The following is a 23,170-nucleotide window of genomic DNA, read 5'->3' as shown; positions in this document are numbered from 1 at the left end:
ATTTTTTTGTCTTTCGTAATCTCATGTTAATGTTATTTCGGTATATTTGATGTAAGCGACCTTGTAATATTTATCAGTTGGGTTATGTCATTGAGTCATTTGTACTAATCTAGGAAGACAAAAACTAAAAAGACGAGCGAAAACGAACATTGAAGATGTTTTCGAGTAAATCATCGACTTTTGATAGAGCTTTGGGTAAGTAAACGATGTTTTGAATATGAAGAAACTTAAGATTTAAAGAATTTAAACAGGAAGAGTCCGCTGATACTAAAACAAGTCCCACGGGGAAAACAAGTCCCACGTAAGTCCCACGTAAGTCCCACTGCAAATGCGGCTATATATTGATATAATTATGATTGATTATGATTAAATGTGATTAAATAATATTAATTCACACAACAAAATATTTTTATAAGCTTTTATTACGGATTTATCGACGAAAAATCAAAGATGTTGGTAAAGGTAGATAACTCGTACGTAGAATTCATACGGTAGCAGAAGAAATCTATATGCCCGCCGTTTAATTGATGGATAATTTTAATTTTCTCCAACAAAATAAAATCTAATAGCAGTAAAAAGTTGACTTTATATTCATTAATTAACACAAACTAAGTAAAAATCAGGTAAGTAGACAACTCCTACGCAGAATGCATTCGCCCGCCGAGAAAAGAGCACTCCTGCCGCTTACCTGATGGGTTATTTCAATGTTTTTATATTTTCTAACTTAAAAATGATCATATTAATAAAAAAAAAATATTTTGCCTGCCTGCTTTTATGATAAATTATAATACAGTGAAAGATTTAAGAACTAGTCTTTACGAAACACACAAAAATGGTAAAGACCTAGCAAGTTGTCAGAACTTGTGTCATGTTGTAAATTTTGAATTTACTGGGTGGGTGTAAATACAAAATTTACATTGTCATGTTGTAAATTTTGTATTTACACCCACCCAGTAAATTCAAAATTTACAACATGACACTTGTGTCAAACCATTTGTATATGTATCTTATATATATGTATACAATAAAATATGTTCAAATCAAACACACAAGCCTGAAGGAATGTACATGTGTACGCTTAAATTAATCTTGTCGAATACCTACCTATATTAATGGATATGATTTTTTCATTACCTTAGTTTCTTTTTAATCAACTGTACGAGGGTTGTTAGAAAACTTCGCAGACAGTGATTGACGGCAAAATTACTGTGAACTTTGTAGGATGGCGTATGTTTTATTAAATGACTACCATTTGAAAATAAGTATGCAAAAAATCATATGAATTTAATTTATTTTTTTCCAAAAGATACAGCGATTTTTACTTTGCGTGAATTAGATTTACGGAGCAACATTTCATATTTCCACGAAGTCAGGTGACGTCAAACAACTGAAAGTCAAACATGTTACTCTTTTTCAAAGTAAACACCTTTAAGTTCCACACACTTTTTAAGACATTTAATCGATTTATAAAATGCACGTTCATACCACTATTTGTCAAGCTTTTGTATAATACCTTTTGTGGCATATCGTAAATCATTTAGGTCCAAAAATTTCTGTCTACGCAGTTTCGACTTTAGATGAGGTAAATAAGCGAAATCTAGAAGTGCAAGATCCCGCCTGTATTGGGGGGGGGGGGGGTCTACAAGGGCTAAAAAAACAGTTTTTCCATCTTTAAACCTCTGTGATTCAAGTTGTAAACGTTTTTCCTATAAAAAAAAATAGTAGCATTCATATAAGAACCCTTTGGTCTCCATCGGAGATTTTCCTGCGTGCACACAAAATTAAATGACGGCCCGGTGCTCCAAAATGTCAATAAATATTACAGACGTCAAAGTTTTTGACTCATTTTTCAAGCGTTGTTCGTCCAAGTTCGGCGATAAAACGGTCAGAAATTCTTCAACATTAAACTTACATAAAATGACCCTCATAAGTTGTGATGTCATATGAAATATCGTTTATTTTTATGCACTTCAACGGGACATTTTCTTAATAAGGACAAATGCGTACAAAATATAAAAAAACAACAAAAAAACTGACATGCTCCGTGAAGCATATTCATCAAATAATTAAGCTGTATATTTTTTATGGTGCATTTTAAACAAACAAATCGTTTCATATTTCTTAGAAAATAAAAGTTAAATCTGAAAAGTTTCGCTAGTATCTTGTAAATAGTCCGCTCACAAGTCAACTTGTCCGCGAACTTCACTAATAAACCTCGTATACATGAATAAGAATTCAATAAGAATTATTGTGTTTTTAAAAAAGTATACTGTTAAATATTATCATAACTTTTTCGTCTGACGCGAAAATGCGTGATCTTGATATCATTTAACTAAACCAATTAACGATTCAACAAATAACTATCAGATTATTATTAATATCAAAACGTAATAAAAACCATCCGTTCATCCAGAATATTTTTGAGGGGTATATTCAGGTTTGTTAAGGGAGGGGATCGAGGAAATTTAAGAAATTTGATTTGTTCCACAGGGGACGGAACTCCAACTCCCCCTCCCCCACCCCCGAATCCCATCTAGATTCAGCTCATGAAAAGTATGTGATCGAAAATCATCTACCAAAGAAAAGCCAAAAAAAAATTCTTACATCTTCTCCAAGTTTTTCAAGATGTAAACAGTTACTAACATTGTACAGAACTGATTGTGTATATACGAAAATGTGCGTGCACTTTGCTTTAAACGTATATTCTTTCTCCATATAAATTTACTAAAATTATGAATTTTAGAGAACAAATAATTATAAAATCTGGAATGCTTACACAAGTACGTTAGCCTGTTCTTTTTCATATCTAGATCTAAGACTTTCACTGCCTAGTTCACCAAACTATATGTAAATCTTCAAGTCTTGATTTTGTTTCTAAAAACAAATATTACATACGTCATTCATAAGACTGTAGCAAAATTTTACATTGCATGATATCAGTGTAACGAATGTAACCGGGTTTATTTTGGTTTCAATTTTCAGTAGAGGAAAAAAAGGCACCCGGTTCAATGTTTAACGTTGTAAAATGATTCAACTCAATGACATGGCAATCTTCTTGGTTAATATATGTCTGGTCTGTTTCGTAAATAATAATGAATTATACTTTCCTTTACAAAAACAATTTTGTTTTTCTGTATTTTATAAGCTTCTCGAAGATAGTAACACACGTTTAAATGTTTACGGTTATGAATGTACTGTAGAAATTATACTTAAGTTTGACTAGTTAAAACACTGATGGCTTATAATATTTTTTAATTAAGTGTTCAGTGTAAGTGTACATGAGATATATAAGGATTGAGTGTTATTCGTCTTCAATTTCATATAGATTACATAAAGATTACATATAAGTTTTAATAGGGTGTCAGAAACTCTGATAATTCTGTTGCATGTAGCGACCTTGCTCTATCAACCGGAATAATAAAAGTGGACTGCATAGTATTTTGAAACATAACTTTTTTGTGTTTCGTAGATCTACTCGTTCATAACTGTTATTTTTCCTAGTCACCTAAAACATTTGTGAGAGAGAGAGAGAGAGAGAGAGAGAGAGAGAGAGAGAGAGAGAGAGAGAGAGAGAGAGAGAGAGAGAGAGATATGGGGTGGGGGTTGTGTACACGGTGTGCTTCACGGTCGTCTCCCAATATACAGGTAGGTAGAGGTCTATTGTTTCTTAAGCGACAAAAAAACCGTTCAATTCACACAGAATATACAAGAAACTAACACGTGCATATATACACGTGTATAGGTAGAGCCAACGATCACCAATCATCTTTGGACATGTAGCCCCCCCCCCCCCACAAGCCCCAAATATTATAGTAAAGTAGTAAAGGAAATAATGAGCAAGTTATTTTGTAATTAGTACATGATTTATAGAGATAAAAAAATACATTAATTCGTGTTCGTGTTCAGATTGTGACAATGGTCCCGCTTCTTCTTCTTCTTCTTCTTTTTTTTTTTATACAAAACTCTGCGTGTAACCGTTTGAGGGAAAGTGAAGTGAATGATTGTTTGTCGTGTGAAAAACATATGCACATGTCAATAAATACATGTATATACATTAAAAAATCAATAATATTTGGTAATGCGGCCATGCATTATTCTTGCATTATTCTTGACTTTCTTTTTATCAGGTACGTATATACTTAGTATATTATATATTTAGAATGTGAATGTTGCAGTGGAACTCTTACTGACTCGCTACAAAAATATTAAAATATGTCTATAAGTTTGAAAATGATTGATATATTGGCACAGATTTTTTGTGCATGTCCTGTAGCTATTTATTTATTTTCCTACACATTCAATCCCGTTTGCTTGATAGTTTTCTCTATAAATGTATTTTAATTGTATTGAAAAAATACATTTACTAGAACAGTTAAACGCAGGTTCAACTACATATATATATTTATAAGTATTTTTCTCTCTCGATGTTTGTTTGGTTTTTCCGTTCATGAAGAGAGAAAGACAGAGAGAGAGAGATGGATGGAGAAGACGGAGAAAGAAATGAAGTGAAAGAAGGAGGGAAGACAAATAAAAAGAGAAAGAAATGCATGTTTATAAATATACATACTTGTATACATATACGCTTGTGTGATTCTAGCAGTTATGAATAATTCGATAAAATAAGAAGTCGAAAACATTTATTTCAGTAGAAAGTTACTTTTAACATATGTATAGATTTCCATAGGTTTCCGAATAAATTGGGGGAATATAATGGAAATCTCGAGAAAACAGCTTGATTCCTTGCTGAAAATTGACAAGCAAACAACTGTATATTTATACATGTTTTCAAAGCCTTCTCTTTTATCATAAGGGTTTCGAAAAATATGACGATCTCTGCTGGTTTCTATTTTTGAAACACGATTTTTCATTCATTATGTAGAAAAAAAACATTTAAAACAGAGTTGGTCTTTAGACCCAAAGATCGTGGAACAGTCTCGTGAACGGTAAGCTGCCGTGTACTAGAATGTTCTTGCTGACAATAACAATTTAATAACAATACATGTATATGTTAGTATAACTCATGAACTTCAATCAAATATTTATTTTAGTCATCATTCTTTTTTTTTCTTCTTTTTTTTGGAGTAGATGCAAGATTTTTTCTTTGACTTTTAGGAAGATTTTCACCACTAACAGACTTTTCATGAGCTGATCTAGATGGGATTCGGAGGATGGGGTGGAATCCCCCCCCCCCCCCCCTGGAAAAAAAATCAAATTTTGTAAATTTTCATCGTAAAATGACCAAAAATATGCCTCGACCCCCTCCCCCGACAAACCTGAATACCCCCTACCCCCCCCCCCCCCAAAAAAAAAAAAATGAATGAACGCATGGTTCTGTCATGTTGTAAATTTTGAATTTACTGGGTGGGTGTAAATACAAAATTTCCAACATGTGTAAATTTTGTATTTAAACCCACCCAGTAAATTCAAAATTTACAACATGACAGTTCTTAGAGAGAACAGAACTGGGTCAAACTTAAAAGGAGTGATATACGGACTATATAAAACTCGTATCACCCAACTTCATGTAATATAATAAATTAATCACAGCAATAAGTAAACTTCTCTTCTGAACATAATCATAAGGCAAAATGCTAACTTTACAGCCATCTGAAATAATTTACAAATAAAATGGCATAACTATAAATGGCAGGCGTGCATTTTAAATCCACAGTACAGTCGTAAGAATTCTGTGTTAGAGTTTTCCCTTTATTTTTAAGTTATCGCGCTTTTTTTTTCTCTAAATTTGCGTAAAGATATTAATAATTTTATCTATGCATTTTTAAGTACAATGATATAAAAGACTAACATACACGAAAACAAAAAAAAAAATAAATAAAATAAAAAAAAATAGCAATTAGTTGTTTAGATTATGGATTCTGCATAATTTTTTTTTTACTTTCATGATTTTTACTAATTTAGTGAGTGTTACTCAATAAATGTGGTATTTTTTTATCAATATTAATATGATCATTTTTTAAGTTAGAAAATAAAAGTAAAACATTAAGATCGCCCATCAGGTAAGCGGCAGGTGTGCTCTTTTCTCGGCGGGCGAATGCATTCTGCGTAGGAGTTGTCTACTTACCCAACTTTTACTTAGTTTGTGTTATTTAATGAATATAAAGTCATTTTTTTTTTATTGCTATTTGATTTTATTTTGTTAAAGAAAATTAAAATTATCCATCAATAAACGGCGGGTATACAGATTTCTTCTACTGCCGTATGAATTATACGTACGAGTTATCTATCTTTACCAACATCTTTGATTTTTCGTCGATAAATCCGTAATAAAAGCTTATAAAAATATTTTGTTGTGTGAATTAATATTATTTTATCACATTTAATCATAATCAATCATAATTATATCGATATATAGCCGCATTTGCCGTGGGACTTACGTGGGACTTACGTGGGACTTGTTTTCTCCGTGGGACTTGTTTTAGTATCACCCGGAAGAGTCAGCTGATGTGGCAAGAAAAACAATGAATTACTTTGTGAGAATGAAGTATACACCTGGATAAGATTTAGAGATTTCTGAGTTTTGAATGTAGCCACTTGTAAAATTTTCGGTAGAGGTCATTCTACAACGAAAAAGTTGTCATATATTTTCTTTCAAACATTCAAGTTTAATTATTAATATTCGACGTTTTTCTCAAATGTTTCCTTTCTGTTCAATAGAGAAGGCAACAAGTCAACTCCTTCTGGAACCAGACTGGGATTCTATTCTTCAGATATGTGATTGTATCAGACAGGGAGATGTACAGTATGTTTATTTTGAGACATTGTTAATTAACTGAATCAATTTCAAATACTTAAACAATAAATACAAGTATTAATATGTAAACAGGTTTGGCACACTTACCGTATTGAGGAATGATTACCTTAAACGGGAACTATTCCCTGTTTCAGTAGTAAAAAAACTTCCACAAATGCGGGATTTTCTCGATGTATGCCAAATAAATGAAAAATCCCACGTAATTAAAAATAAGCGCATGAGAAATGCAATGTGGGGCAAAAGTACTTTTTACAACTGACGCATTTGCAAGCAAGGAATTACCATTTCTTTGACAAAATGACTCATAGCAAACAAGATAAACTGATTCAATGTGTCCATAAATAATATTTTGAACAGAAAAAAGCAACATTTGATAGAAACTAATAACTTATACCAGTACAACACATATGTAAACAATAACAGGATTCAAGCTTTGTTTACAAAACAAAGAATTTCAAACTGTGTGTCTTGCTTATAATTCAATATTTGACTTTAAAATTTTGACAAAGCATATTTTCCATTCTAAACTAAAAAAAATTTTAACAAATTTAAGCTCAAATCATGTTTAAGTCCCTTTAATGGACAATAAACATAGAAAAGCATCTCTCATTTAATGATTGAGTTAACTTTGTCTAACAAAATGCCCATTAAAGGGACGTATATATATACCGGTATATATATATGTGTTACCACTAAGCCTCGCTTCATGAGGCGGTCTTCACCCACCTATCGCTGCACTCGGTATTAGAAGTATTTTGAAAATTAACATCTTTAATTCATTGTGAACTTTTTCCAAGTAGTTTCTTTTCTCAACAACTGTGTCACATTCTGTTTCAGTTGTTTTAACATGTACATAGTGCTTTTTCACAGCATGTGCATTTAGTAAATGAGTCCTTAATAGTTATAAAGAATATACCACAAGTTTAGTAAATATCCAACTTCCATATTCTGTTGAATACAACATATAAGAGATTGCAAAGCAAATGTGTTTGCTTACTGCACTAGAATAAATTATTGTGATCTAACTTTCAAGTGTATTCACATAATTTTTACAGAGGGAAATATGCAGTTACATCTATGAAGAAAAAGCTCTCGGCAGAAAACCCCCATGTTGCTATGTTTGCTTTGCAGGTAAATACGATTCAATTTTCTTACATTCTGAAACTCCATTGCTAATAATTCCACAGTATCAATAATGCTATGTGTATTATCATATCAATCGGAACTATTCTGTAAAATGATCAATTATGCTAAGTGTGTTATCATATCAATCGCAGTGACCGATACTCTGTAAAATGATGGAAACTAATATAAGGATGCATGATATTACAGACTTTAGAGTCCTGCGTAAAGAATTGCGGTTCCATCATTCATGAAGAAATTGCTACAAAAGAATTCATGGAGTTTTTGAAAGACATTGCAAAGGTATTATCAGTTGGTACATGCATTAGAAATCATAATGTTCAATGAAATGTTATCTTTGTTTAATATTTTTTGTTTCATTTTTCCCTCAGAGCAAGCCTGATCCCATGAAAGGGAAAATCTGTGAATTGATTCAGTGTTGGTCCCATGCATTCCGGAATGAACCAAATTATAAAGTTGTGCAAGACACTTTTAATTTGATGAAAATGGAAGGTAAAGTTGTTTGAAGATTTGTAGCCATAAAAATGATACAAATTTTCAGATACGCCCTTTTAATAACAGACACAGTGTGCAATTTGATACTGAAATTTTTTTTTTTGAATATTTGATATTGAAATAATAGAGAGTTAAATGTTTAATATTTTGACCATACTTTTTGTGACAGGCTACACCTTTCCAACTTTAAAAGAAGCAGATGCCATGTTTATGGCAGAGAAAGCTCCTGAATGGAAGGAGGGAGATTTGTGTGCCCGCTGTCGCACTAGATTTGGAACATTTAACAGACAGGTATGAGGTATATCATAAACAAACTGAACTTTTCCTTTATAGAAAGTAAAAGACTAGATGGTACATATAATTACATGTAGATGTGTAAGATTTTTAAAGATTTTCATTGCTATTTACATAGCACCATTGCCGTAGCTGTGGAGATGTCTTCTGTGGCAAGTGCTCAGCTAAATCATCCATCATTCCCAAATTTGGAATTGAAAGAGAAGTGAGGGTGTGTGATTCCTGCTATGACAAAATCCAACAGTAAGTCAACAGAGAGCAAGCTGGGTTTAACTCAATTTTAAAGCAGCCTCTTATCATATAAGCTGTGGGAAATGTAGTACATGTATAAAACTTCACTTCAGTTCAACTTCAACCTCTGATTCTTGCAGACCAGCCAAGAAGAAGGATTCTGATGACCTACCTGCTGAGTATTTAGCGAGTCCACTCTCTAAACAACAACAGGTACTTGTTCAGATACACTGGACATTTAGAAAGTTTTCATGATTAACAGTGTTTTCAGTGTTATACATGTACATGTATAAATAAGTTGCTATTTTTTCTGTGTAATAAGTTGATTGGAGTCAAAACATTTCTTAAATTTGACACAGAAAATATCTTTAATTAGACCATACCAATATACTTTCTTGTAAGTCGGACCCCACCGCTCGTATTAAAATAAAACAGTACAAATAATATTATTATTAATTTCTCGCACCTGGTAAATTCTGCATTGTGTTCTGTTCTATTTCCGCTCTATTTTTCATATTTTTGATAGTTTTTATTTATAAATCAGAAACAAGTAGAAAAAAATACAACTGTCCACGCAAATTTATTTATGTACTGCCTAAAAATTTTGACTACAATAATAAATAATGTTATTATTTAATCGCTCGCCTTCTCATACTTTTTTTCATTGGATGTCCGAACAACAAGAAATTATATTGGTGTGGCCTTACATATGTTTGAAACTTTCTGATTTCTTGTGTTAGTACATTTCAATCTCATGTCATTCAGTATGATTTTATATCTTATTATTATATTTAAATATATATGATTTGGAAATAATTTTATGATTGGCAAATTTTATAGAAAATTTATTGCTTGCAAATAATGTACTGTGAAATATATCCATTGTAGCACTAGCGTTATCTTCATTTACTGTTGGTTCTTAAGGTACCTCACTAGACTTATACTTTTTAAGACACTACAGTGTACATCACAAGATGGCATTTTAAATGTTTTGATAAATTGTTTGTATCAACCGATTTGCTTGTACATGTATATCGTCATAGTTTAGTGGTGAAAGTATAAGGCTGTGAACCACAGATCTTGAGTTTGAATCCGCCTGGAGCTTTTGTTCATATTTACAGAATTAATTTTTTGAAAATATTATTTTTTAACCAAACTTATACATTTTTTGCACCTATTTGACTTGTAAATTTCTTATCCATTATGCTATCTATCATAATGGAGTATTTTTCTGCTGATTTTAGAAACTATTTCAAGGTGTAGTGAGGTACCTTAAAGAAACATTATCCCAACAGTCCTTTGTGTACAATATATTTCCATGAGATAATTCAGTGAACAACACTCAAGAATATATAGATCTTGTTAGGTCTAGTGAACTTATGAACTCAGTATCAGAAATTTATAACTTGTCTATTGTTATTCTTTGACAATATTTTCAACCAGGGGAAGTGTAACATGTACAATAATTCTGTAGTTTGTCGATACCCATGTATGATAGCCTGCCCCAGGCTAGCCTGTCATTCTCTGATTTCTTGATGAACTTAGACTGTAATTCTTTTGTCTGTTGATCATGTAGAGCCCGCCCCAGAAGTCAGAGCAGGAAATCCAAGAGGAGGAGGAGTTACAGCTGGCCCTGGCTCTGTCCCAGAGTGAGAACGAGGCCAAGGAGAAAGAGGTGCATACCATCTTACTTAGTCAATCTATCACTTTGTTTCAGCAGTACCGCTTCTTAGTTGATTTATGAACTGCGTCAGTATTATTTAATTGAACATTAAACACATTTTGCGACTCAATTTTCAGAGAGAAAGGATGAGGAAGAACTATGGGATGTATGGAGGTGGTAGCAACACAACAGCCACCGCTCCTGCCACTCAGCCAGTGGTGAGTTTTAGATTATTGCTTCAGTTCCCGTCTACAGATTAACTCAATTAACTATTCAACAATAAATTTGTTCCATTATATATGTTCCATTGTAATATAATCTTGTTGTTGGAATTTACATATATGTGTATGTAACTGTAAGACCTCCAAATTCTACACTGTAGGTGTCAGCTCCTGTGATTGACACCACAGACATGGACCCAGAACTAGCCCGGTATCTAGACAGGAACTACTGGCAGAGGAAGTCAGAGGACACCAAACAGCCAGTGGTGACCACCACCCCGTCGGCTCCTGTTGCCAACACGGAGCCCAAACAAGCTGGGGGAGGGGTCATCATTGAGGTACATTGTCATAAGTTGTATCTTTAATGACATTATTCTTTATGTCAGTAAATGAAACTTATATTAGCAATCCTGTAATTCGTGTAATTTCAACCCTTGTACATTGTACCAGTGCCAGTATTTGGCATCTATAGAATTACCATGGTACATCAGTTAATTTTAAACCCAAATGCTTGACTAGTGAGTCAGATTTTCATAACTGATATTTTGATAATAGGCCTATCAAAATGGAGCTGATGAGGGTGACCAAGAGCAGTTTTTGCGAGCTTTACATAGCAGCTTGGAGATATTTGTGAACAGAATGAAGAGCAACTCCCAGAGAGGCCGTAGCATTGCCAATGACTCGTCTGTGCAGTCTCTGTTCAATGTGATAACTAACATGCACCCCCAGCTGATGAAGTACACCCAGGAGCAGGAGGATATGAGAGGTAGGGTCACTACAGACAGCCCAGGGGAAGCCTTGTTCCAGGTCACTTTTGATCTCAGTCTAACTATCTACTTCATGTATATCTTCCTTTCATAAAAGTGAGACTGAAATCAAAATTGAGCTTGTTTAAGTTTTATGGTTCTTGGGACCAGATGTTCTTTGTTAAATTGCATGTACATTGTTAATTGTTTATGATTTTGTCTTTGCATGTATTTATTGAGTAGAGAACTTAATAACTCATTGACCTTTTTCTGTTTTAGGACACTATGAGTCCCTTCAGGACAAACTTGCACAACTTCGTGATGCTAGAGAAGCATTAGATGCCCTGAGAGAAGATTATCGAGAGAAAAAACGCCGGGAACAAGAGGAGCTAGAGAGACAGAGACAGATCCAGATGGCCCACAAACTGGAAATCATGAGGCAAAAGAAACATGTAAGTTTGTTGCAGATTAACTGCATTTAGTTTCATTCCCCAGAGGCAAAGATTTTCTTCTCTACCAGATGAAAGAAAACTTATGATCTCTATATTTTTTTTATTTTGAAGACAAATTGATATCTTTACCAAAATTCCTACCTAGTACCGGTACTTGGAATACAAAACAATAGTCCTCAAATAAATATGGGGAACTGGTAGAGAACATGTATTATTTATGCAGTACTCTAAAAAAAATACTTGTTGATTATTGATATGCCATTTTGATTTTAATTGAATCTTAGTTGGTAAATGTTTGTATTTGCTTTATTGTAATCACAAGTTCCTAAAATTTATCCCCAAGAGTTTTGGGGGGAAATTGGGGCAATATAATGAATGTGAATATATTTCAATGGTTGCTTCTACAATTACAATTTAACAAATATTTATTGTTGTAAAATTCCCTTTAAAAAATCCACTTAAAAATTTCATGTACATGAACTTCTGCTTAAATGTTTATTCAATTATTTAATGGACTTTTATTAGGAATACTTAGAAATGCAGAGACAGTTGGCTCTACAACGGTTACAGGAGCAGGAAAGAGAAATGCAAATGAGGTTTGAACAACAGAAACATCTGACACAAATAAGGCAGATGCAGGCATATGGATACCCATCAAACGTAAGATTAATGCATCTCATCTTTCATAAATGTGAAAATTATGAATCTCATCTCCTCACAGAAAAATTGTTCTTTAGAGTCTTATGTTTACTGATGTGATACATTCTAGACGGCTACTTCTTGGTTGCCAACATCAATTTTTATTATCAAATTTCTAACGATAGGCTTATGGGCAAGTGCCTCCCATGCAGGGAATGCCAGGACAAACCTTCAGTCCAATTAATTCTGTGGATGGCTCACCAGTTCACCAAATGCATCTGAATGCATACCAACCTTCAATGGGAGTAGGTCCAGGTAACATGCCTATGGGACCAGGACAAGGAATGCCCCAGATGCAGGGAGGAATGAATATGGGGATGGGGCCCCCAGGGGGAGGTATTGATCAACAGATCATGATGAATCAAGGGTCCATGGGGTCAGGACTGCCCCAGATGCAGCAGACACCACAACATGTGTACAACCCCCCAGGTTCACAAGCTGGAGGACAGTACCCACCAGGATCCACTCAGCCGGTTAGCTTACCGGGAACTTACCACTCAGAAGCTGGACCAAACAACTACCAACCACAGATGCAATACAGCATGTCCCCTCCTATGAATCAGGGATACATGCCTCCCCCTAATATGGATTACAAGGCATTTAACATGCAAAGTAAGTGCATTGATGAATGTCACCAGATCTCCTTTGATATGAAAATAAATTAAAAACATTTCATCTGCATTTTAGATTTACTATTTCAATTTATGAAAAATAGATTTCTAATGGTTTAGCAAAATAATACACACATTGTACATGACTTTACAGGTATGGCCAATTCTTTGCCCCCGCCGAATCCGCAAGGTGTATATTCAACCTCTTCAGGTCAGCAACCACCGCCTCCACCCCCACAACAGCAGTACATGGGAGCACCCCCTCCCCAGGGCCAGCAATATCATCAGGGAGGACCCCCTGCCCCTCCTCAACAAACCCACCAACCACCCCCTCCTGCCCAGCTGGAGGGGGAATTGATTTCATTTGACTGACAAACAACAAAGCATTGATGCATTCAAAATTGTATACGTACAAACAATATTCAGATTGTCCCGTAGGCATTTATTGGGTTCATTTATTGTGTTGTAGCAATTCAAATACATGTATGCTTTGTAAGTTAATTGTTGTGAAGGAAAATCAACTATATGAAACTGGAATTCTTGTTTAATGTACAGGTAGTACTTGGTAATTTTATTTCTGTAACATGCAAAAATAAAGCTTTTCTAAATTATTTTGATTATTAGATATGAAAAATTATGAGAGTAACATTATTTTTTGCAGTAGTGTGTAATATAAATCATTTATATACATGTAGATGAATTATTTGGTTTACAAAAATGGATTTCATCTTCCTCATGATTTCTTAAAAATCAAGGTCTTGTTATTTGCTGGCATATCAACCTACAACAAACAATTCATATTTATAATACACGTAAAGACAACACAATGTTTATGATTATTGAATTATACAAGAGATAATGTGTATTGTACAAGAAGGAAAAAGATATTTAATAAGCACTTACTGTTTTAATTAGGGACATGTTATTTTGTTCTGCAAGATGTTCTACATCGTCAACATCCCTTACTCCCCATCTACTGTCTCTATAATGGAAACACAGACCAAGCTGTTTCATAATATACTTGCTTACAAAATAAGCATTTTCATAATATACCAGCACCTTGTGCCAGAGTCATCACTTTTGTAAATGACATGTATATGTACATACATGCTTTGCCTTATAAATGTTTTGTGCTATAATGGCAGAAAAAAAAAATAGAAAGTGAAAGAGGTATAGCGCACTTAATATACGTTTTGGCCTCAAATGTAGCCTTTTGCAAACATCAGACATTTTCAATATTATACAATATTTATTGAAATAAATTCAAAAAAACGCAAATTACACAATCACCATGCTCAAAGAGTCTTGATTATCTTACACGACATCATTAAAATATTCAGGTTTTGTTAGGGATATATAGAAAAGTAGTTAGTATACGAAAAAAAATTGGATATTTGACTATTTTAATCACTCTAAACCAAGGACATCGGATCAAAATTATGTTCTACAGGTATTGTAATACACGTTTAGTCTTTTACATTGAATTAGTTTTGGTTTAATGTGGTATTCGTATAGACAAATATTTCATTTAGTGTCTTTTCTAATACGTACAATCTTGTATATAGCCATACATATTGAAAATGCATCTGCTGAAAATGTTAGATGCGTGGCCTAGTGGTAACGCGGAGGTCTTTTTGATTTTGTGGTCGCTGGATCGAATCCACTAAATAGTATTTTTTTTTTCACTTAAATTGAAACATGAACAGAATAGAGAGGTTAAGTTTCATGTATCTAATCATCTGGGTTTTTTTTTTAATTATCTTGTTTAATTCAGTCTGAGTATGAGCACACCCAATATAAACAGATCTCTTCATTAACACTATACATGTACTCTATTTACGCTTAGATCCTTTGCATTTTGCTTGAACTTATCACGGTTCAGAATATCAACTACTGTTATACTCAGATATCCCGAATTTATGACAAATCAGTTGTTATAGACACCATTATAAAATCAGTACACTCGAATCAGTTTCAGTCCAGGTTTCAAAAATCATATTGCGACAGCTAGGTACCTGAAGCTATTTTTAGTAACAGGTACTTTCCATCCAAAAACAGGTGTAGGCGAAATAATGGGAAAAGGCGCTATACCTCTTTGGTATTTTGCAAAGTTATGCACAATTTCCTTCATAAAAGTAAGAGCTGATTATGACACGTACAATATCATGCTGTCTATTAATTATACTAAAAATAAATTGTACAAGTTATGATTGTTTTTGTTGTTTATCACTGATTTCAATATGGTCTCCTTTGCACATTTCCTCTCTTGCTCTCTTGAATAAGAATATACATGTATTTTCATGTACATAATCTTACATGCTGTAATTGAGATGTTTTTTGACAAAAAGTATATATTTTTCATCTAGTTATATATACTAAAGTAATCATCATTAGCAAAGGGTGATGATCAACCCCTTTCTGCTTCCCTTTTCACAAGTTGACGATCTTACATAATTTGACATAAAAGAATGCAGAGATGATCATCTCTGGCTATACTCCGTCCCGAGTTTTTGCTTCCACCACTTTTTGCTTGATATTTCAATAACAGTAAATACCTTTGTGCTCAAACTACGTTCATCCACTAATATAAAAAAAATGTCCAGATTATCTGTTTTGAAACGCCCCCTCTACCGCTTCAGGTTTCAATACACATCCCGAAATTGAAAGTCTACGGAGATTTTTGCATTGCAATAGCCATTAATAAGCCCGGATGATAACGTTAAAAAATTGCGCGATGTATTCCGAGTGTATTCCGAATGGAGAAAAGATGTAAACATTCCCCATTATAAATCTCCGTAAGGAATCTGTTTTTGTTCCTGTGAATTTTTATGAGTGGAAAGGGATAATTGATCAATGAAGATATCTTGGATATATTCCCTTTTAACGATTTCAAGTGTATTTCTTTCACAGGTATGTGTATTTTTATTGAAAATCATCAAAAAGCGATGGAAGCAATAACTTGGGACAGACTATAGTGAAGATGATAGTTTATTATTTTATCAAATCATGCAAGAAAAAGCAGAATTCTTGCTCAGATTTCTTACAGGTGAGATAGATCTTAAAAAAGCAGCAAATGATTGTTTTACACACAAGATGATCAAAACAAACCTTTGCCTCAAGGACGCATCAAATGAAACATTGCTCTCTGGAGTTAGTGTGCCATGAACAGCAAATGGCTGAGGGGGAAAAAAAACAATATTGGAATGTATAATCATTCGCTATTTTTATTTTTATTTCGAAATTAGAGGCATCAATATGAATAACATACCCCATACAAAAATAGCAATCCACCACTCTTGAGTAGAGTACCACAGCCACGAAACAACCCCTGTGAATGAAAACTTTGTTATTTCATTATTTTTTAAGTGTGACATTGAGACCAGCTTGAATACCGGCACCAGATAGCTCAGTTGGCAGGGCACCTGACTAGAGATTCAGGGGCCTGGGTTCAAATCTCTGTCAGGTCTGTCATTATTTCTCCCATCCCGTTACATTTGTTGTAGTGGTAACCCCTGAAACTGACAGGTTGACTCCTGCCAGTGGAATAGCCTGAGGTGATCTTAGAAGGCAAAAAAGGGGGAGGAATGTTACGGTCAGACTAGTTTGAATACTTGCACCAGATAACTCAATCGGTAGCATTTGGCTAGTGATTCAATGGACCCGGATTCAAATCCTTGTCTTGTCCATTATTTCTCCCTTTACAATGGGTGCCATGCCAACGCCTGAAACTGACAGGTTAATAGCTATGCCAGGGGAAAGAGCCTAAGTATATCTTCCAGGGCAAAGTTAATTTAAGATGAGGAATCTGATGGTCCAACTGGTTTGAATACTGGCGCCAGATGGCTCTGTTGTTAGAGCACCTGACCAAAGATTCAGGGGGTCCCAGTTCGAATCCCTGTTTTGTACGTCATAATTCTCCCAGCCTGTTTCAAAAGATTGACTCGAAAACAAAATCCACATATACATGCATTGGTGTTTAAACAAAAAAATGATGATTTTACAGTAGCTGGACTGGTTTAAACAATGGTTTACTGGTTTATAATTATATACCCTACCCCTCCCCCTTCCCAACTGGTACAATACATCTGTGTTAATCTTAAGAACCTTACCACTGCAGTATCCCAGGGGGATATGTGAATCATGTTCATATTCACTACAGCATCCAAAGAAGCTGACTGAAGGTTTCCATCCTTCCATGACTCAACAGGAGTTGTGACATCTAATGTAAAAGGTTCTTCTACATTCTGTAGCCCATAGTGTTCTTTGTAAGCTGATATACTAAAAGTTTGATTTAATGTTGAAGTTTGGTCTTGAAATCATTTTATAAAAATGATGAATTATGATAAATAATATTATATATCTAGCTGTCATACACAGTTATCATTCAATCTGACAATGAATCTTTTTTCTTAAAAAGATGTCTTTCAAATTTATTAAAGAAATATATCTTAGCTTGTAACACATCTATACAGAGAGATGTCATTTTAACTTTAGGTCAAGGTGATATTTGGGTTTCTGTTTATAAGTATAAATATGATTGGAAACCTTTGCAAACATTGCTGATCAATCTCGGATGGCTGCCATATGATCTTTGGGAAATGTTGCGCAAACAAGGCGACATGAGTTCCGCTGCCTGAGGCGACCTCTAGTGCCCGTCCTGCCTTATCTGTTGGTAGATGGTCCTTCAGAACATTCAGCACGACCTCCTTGTTTCTCTCAGCTGCTGGGAATTTCAGCATGTTGTCCAAGTGGATGCAGATTGTATTTTTTTGCTGATGATATAGAAAGGGTGAAAGCAATTTGTTAAATTACCCCTCCAGTGTAAATTTCTGCCCACTGCTTGTATAACCTACAGCCAACTTAAAGGTATATAAACAAAACCTTTCTAATATCTTTGTAACTTAAATTCTATTGTGGCATTGCAATGCACTTTTGTATAAGAAAAAATGAATCTAAACACTGTATACCCCGTATAAATTTTAATTTAATGTTTTTTATTGGTCCCAAGAATTAATCAAACTACGCAAAAAAAATTACTCTGAGACAGTACCTTTAAAACGACTGTAAGATGATGGACAGTCTTGTTAAACAATGCAATATGCATTCATATGCTGAAAAAACAAAACAGTGATAGGTTGTTTAAGATGTAACATACATGTATGTGCATTTTATATATAAGATTAATATACCAGGAAATAATTTTTCATTGCTTCTCCTTCAATAATGCAGAACTCCTTGCACATTTTAAATACTTTTCTGTCACTTTATCAACAAAAGTACTGTAATATAATTTTGAGAAGATCAAAATAGTTAAAATCAAAGAAAACTTCAACTAAAATCCAGAAAAAGTCTGCGCCGCCCGGGAATCGAACCCGGGTCGCAAGAATGGGAATCTTGCATGATACCACTACACCAGCGGCGCCTTACACAACCGCAATTTCAATTGGATAAGATTTGTAAATAGAATTATTGACATTATCCTTAATTCACATTTTTAAGAGTTAAAAGACATAATGTTACATTACCATACGCATAAAATGGTCATGCATCTGATTTCTTGTCACTTGCTCGTCTAGGAAGCCAATAATGAGGATGGATAGCTTTCGTCCTCCTACGGCTCGATTTGACCTTGTGCGCAATGCTTTGCGCAGAATAGAGCAATGTGTATGAGGGATGTATGCATTACAGAGAGGACCAAGCAAACTCGTCGCAAGCACCCGCAGAGGTAACTTTCTTTTTGCTATTTCTCATCATTATAAGAATGTACGCACCCGCCAGATGTGTCATTTTGAAGGGGAATTTTTGAAGACCGTTTTTACATGCTTTGTTTTATTCATAGGGCCAACGAAATCTCTCAATAACCTTGAAAAGAAGGACCACGAGAAAGATTCTAGTGAGGAAAATACAATGAGGTGTGTATTTTCTTATTTTCGTATTATTTTACATCTCTACCGACATATGTCTCGAAATCAAAGCTTAGATTTCAATGACATCTTGCGTAAATTATAAATGACCTGGTAAACAAACCACCACGTGTATTTACAGTATGATGTAAACAAGTCTGAACGAGAGTTGGGGGGGGGGGGGTAAATATACTGATAGTGATACTCAGTATATTTTCATGATTTGGATAAAGAATTCTTTTTTTTTCTACGCTTGAAATAAACATAATATCTTTCACCAATAATGACTCATTATTGAGCATGTTGTAAAACTTTTAAAATGTGTTATGAATGTGTATTGACTATTGGGGGGGGGGGGTAAATTTTAGCAGTGAATTTTAAGTGAAACAAACAGAAACAACTCTTTAGAATATTCTTTTAAAATATTTAGATATATATACTATAATAAAACAGAGTCACAGGATGCATATAAATTCATAATTCCCCAATTAACAAAACTTAATGTGTGATTTTATTCTAATTATACCTGTAATAAAACAATTACATTATCTTTTCTTAATCTTTTGCATTACAGCTCTCCAAAGCCTACTTTTAACTACAACCAGCACCATGTAAATGGAAAGCGTGGATATCCCAGATCTAACAGCAGTGGCTCTGCTGAGGCATTTACCCCTCAACACGAAGAGATTGTTAGATTTCTGTATGAAGGTGAGTTTACAAAGAATCAACTTTTTAAATGACCAGGATTCGTATCAATTTTTGGCAATCAATATCTCGTGTCAGTTTTTGGCAAATGGACATGAATCACAAATCATATACATAAATTTTGAAATATTTAAATTTCCCAGTGTCTCTGTCTGTGATAGAACTGCAAATCAAATTTCATTTATATGTTTGGATAATTTCATACTTGGCATATAGCCTGAAATGGACATGTTGAACAGAATCATGTGGAAATGCTTTGTGCTGAGTGGTATCAGTCTGCATTGCTTGAAAATATTGAGAAGTGTTAAATGATGTTCGGGCACAGGCAGAGTTTTCATGATGTAAATAATGTGAAAATGAAAATTTTAATTGTATGTACACTGAATTTCACTGATTGAAAAATAATGTAAATATACCATGTAATTAATAAGGAATCATTCTTTGACTTTTATAAGGAGATCAGTTACACCAGGGGCAGGATCAAATCCAAGGGTTAATGATATACTTGATCATGTACAGTAAATGATCACTATCATAATTTATCTCTGCAGAAAAGTAAAAAAATTATTCTTTATTCCATAAATAAATATGAAGCGGGTTCTTTTTCATGGATAATGTCCTCCAATTAAGATATGAATTTCTGTGATACCTGGGTAATTAAAGGTAACAAAAGATTTACCGTAATGCACTTCCACCAATTGGGCCTTAACTTATTTTAATGACTTGCATCAAGCTGTAATAAGATACATGTGTCCAGACTCAGTTTTCATGTCTTTTTTTTCAGCATGGACAAAAGTAAACAATGAAATGGATTCGTGTGCTCGTAGTCAGAGAGAAGGTATAAAAAAAAATTTCATATTTTGTTTAGAACTGTCACTTACTTAGGTTTGTGTACCCCTCTTAAAATGTTTCTGTTCTATTACTCAGGAGGACCTATAGTTTACAAAGACAAGAATCCAAACAACCCAACACTAGCCAGTAAGTAGTGTCACGTCTTTAACAATCAATATTAAAGTGTAATCTCCCTTTTTAACTTGTCGTTAATTCTTGTGTTTCAACTGGTGTAACAAATTCATCAAATTGAATGATTATCAGTATTAAAATATTAAACTTAATCTCTTTAAAAATAATTCAATTTCATCTATGTCAAAACTAGAACTGGGAAAGAAGCATCTTCACAATGTCAAGACCTATTGTTGTTATTATTGTTGGGTCCCTCAAACGTAGCCTTGACAAAAGTTTACCATGGAATCAACATTGTTCGTGGGGGACCAATGGTCATGGCTTTGTGGGTAACCCTTGTCTACGAATTTACATCCCCATGAACCTATACACATTAATTGTTTAATATTTATTAAAATGATTCCACTTACATTACCAACGAAACAACATCCCCACGAAGTAGGTAAATATTGGCAACCCACGAACATTGACCCCACAAATGAAAATGATTTCAGAGTACATCATAAAGATAGGCTAATCCAAGTACATGTATCACACAATAAGTTGAGATTAAAAATCGAAAATGAAATCAGTGTCTCATTATTTTTTATTATTTTCTGTGTGGTTTGTATTATTTGGTTAATATCAACTGATGCACATTATAGGTAATGTAAATGTTTTAAAATATTGAGAATAGAATCAATAAGGAATGAAAAATGACAGCTCTGCATGTTTCATTAGCTGTTGATACTAAACCATGTCATGAATACAGAGGAGACGTAAACAACATTATAAGTCTTGACATTATGAAGATGGGAAAAAAGTACTTTCATGAACAGTTTATAGTTGAAATCATGCACCTGTATCTGACATGACTATTATCATTTCTATTTGTTGTTTTAGATTTTAAACCTTTTGACTTGGAGTCTTACTGGGGAGACCGTCAACTAAATAGTTTGAATATACAAAAGTAAAATGTACGGAGGGAAGGAATTACTCTACCAAAGTCTTTCGATCAGCATTTTTAAAGTCATCATTTTACATTATTTGTATTTTAAGCATATTGAAGTAAATGTTACATTTTATTTCTTTATTGATTACTTGTTAAATAACAAGTAACACATGTTTTGTAAACTTTGTTGTTGTCATCATTTGCATGCGAGATGACCTTGAGGTTGTCATTAAATGATTTTATAACCAACTACCTTATTATTTTTTCTTCTAGCAGAGAACAGAATGTAACTCAGTTCTCTAAAAATAATATAATGATAAGAATTTTTCCCTGCATAAATGTTTTAATAATTAGTCAATCTAATTACTACTGCCAAAAACAATTGAAGCAAGCTGTGAAAGATCAGCAGTTTAAAATACATATAGACGACTCAAGTAGAAGAAAACGTAAGAAATTAGAAGTTGTGAACTTGCTTCTGATCGTTTTGTATTATGAAATTCGTTCAGTATTCAAGTGACAACTCGAGCAACCTACTTGTATAGAGGTGGTAGATTGATAAATAGAGGTAGTTGATTGAAATTGTGACATGATAGAGTGAAGTGAATATCAACAGGAGTTATCGCTCTTGTTGTCCATGCTGTCTAAAATTGTTGAAATAAAGTAAAATCTTACTCTGGCAAAGACAATATACATCTTGTGAGTTTTAATTAACAACTTTGTGGAAACTCATGTGATTTATCTACAATGTATATTAGATGTAGTATAGTATGGTTTCTCCATAGGCCTATATGATATTTCAAAGTATTTGATCCTCGGGACCTTCGTTATTCGACCTTCACCAGACACCAGAATTATCTCCTCCACTACTCGGGGAATAGAATGTTTCCCAGTACAAAAAAAGAGGAGGTAAAAGTCTTCTAGATGCTTCCAGATGACTACTAATTTATTGAAACATAATTCAAACTACTTTCATTATAAAACATTCCCAAAAAATTACTCATTAAATAAAATATAATGTATAATAAATAATAGATATTTATTACGAGAAACCCTGAAAATGAAATATGTTTATTTGAACCCCCTGAATCATTTATACTTTTGTAAAAGCGCGCAAGCATCTTGATATGATCTTACTGTACAAAAAGAGGAGGAAAAAGACTGCTTCCAGTTGACTACTGGAGAGATGCTTTCACCGCACCTCCTTTTTTTACGGGTGGACACTGTACCTCAAATTTGCAACCGATACAGTAAATGTGGTCAAATCCATACAAATAATGATCCATTTCAAAAATTCGGATTAATGTAACATGTAAAACAATAGAAGTTTTCAGCATGGCCCTT

At 33.7% G+C, this 23,170-nt stretch overlaps 3 protein-coding genes and 1 non-coding gene across 6 annotated transcripts; 2 read left to right on the top strand and 2 right to left on the bottom strand.

The window, feature by feature from the left end:
- The first annotated feature begins 37 nt into the window (after positions 1-37).
- Positions 38-15,534, top strand: LOC128168090 (hepatocyte growth factor-regulated tyrosine kinase substrate-like). Of its 2 annotated transcripts, none has more exons than XM_052834183.1 (16): positions 38-195; positions 6,676-6,760; positions 7,828-7,903; positions 8,105-8,197; positions 8,287-8,407; positions 8,580-8,701; positions 8,823-8,947; positions 9,076-9,148; positions 10,512-10,610; positions 10,736-10,816; positions 10,981-11,157; positions 11,375-11,585; positions 11,845-12,017; positions 12,543-12,677; positions 12,842-13,328; positions 13,482-15,534. In XM_052834183.1, exons 1-16 carry the CDS (start codon positions 156-158, stop codon positions 13,697-13,699), a joined length of 2,316 nt encoding a protein of 771 aa, XP_052690143.1. In that variant the 5' UTR covers positions 38-155; the 3' UTR covers positions 13,700-15,534. The 2 variants fall into 2 exon arrangements, with proteins under 2 accessions (XP_052690143.1, XP_052690142.1); XM_052834182.1 differs by having other exon boundaries at positions 9,049-9,148.
- On the bottom strand, positions 13,749-18,978 carry LOC128168092 (methyltransferase-like 26). 2 transcript variants are annotated; one of them, XM_052834185.1, is made up of 8 exons: positions 18,853-18,978; positions 18,378-18,438; positions 17,873-18,099; positions 17,437-17,605; positions 16,596-16,655; positions 16,436-16,503; positions 14,231-14,309; positions 13,749-14,108 (listed from the first exon to the last, which is right to left on the bottom strand). In XM_052834185.1, exons 2-8 carry the CDS (start codon positions 18,429-18,431, stop codon positions 14,061-14,063), a joined length of 705 nt encoding a protein of 234 aa, XP_052690145.1. In that variant the 5' UTR covers positions 18,432-18,438; positions 18,853-18,978; the 3' UTR covers positions 13,749-14,060. The 2 variants fall into 2 exon arrangements, with proteins under 2 accessions (XP_052690145.1, XP_052690146.1); XM_052834186.1 differs by lacking the exon at positions 18,378-18,438 and having other exon boundaries at positions 18,853-18,974.
- Positions 18,679-18,749, bottom strand: Trnag-ccc (transfer RNA glycine (anticodon CCC)). Its single transcript has one exon. It is a non-coding gene; the product is annotated as a tRNA-Gly (tRNA).
- On the top strand, positions 18,901-22,078 carry LOC128168094 (mapk-regulated corepressor-interacting protein 1-like). Its single transcript, XM_052834189.1, has 6 exons — positions 18,901-19,052; positions 19,167-19,239; positions 19,805-19,938; positions 20,720-20,773; positions 20,863-20,913; positions 21,781-22,078. Exons 1-6 carry the CDS (start codon positions 19,001-19,003, stop codon positions 21,849-21,851), a joined length of 435 nt encoding a protein of 144 aa, XP_052690149.1. The 5' UTR covers positions 18,901-19,000; the 3' UTR covers positions 21,852-22,078.
- The last annotated feature ends 1,092 nt before the right edge of the window (positions 22,079-23,170 follow it).

Source organism: Crassostrea angulata, chromosome 10 (genome assembly GCF_025612915.1).
Source record: "Crassostrea angulata isolate pt1a10 chromosome 10, ASM2561291v2, whole genome shotgun sequence".
NCBI lineage: Eukaryota > Metazoa > Mollusca > Bivalvia > Ostreida > Ostreidae > Magallana > Magallana angulata.
Note: the sequence above shows the minus strand (reverse complement) of the source record. Positions and strands in the feature narration are given on the sequence as shown.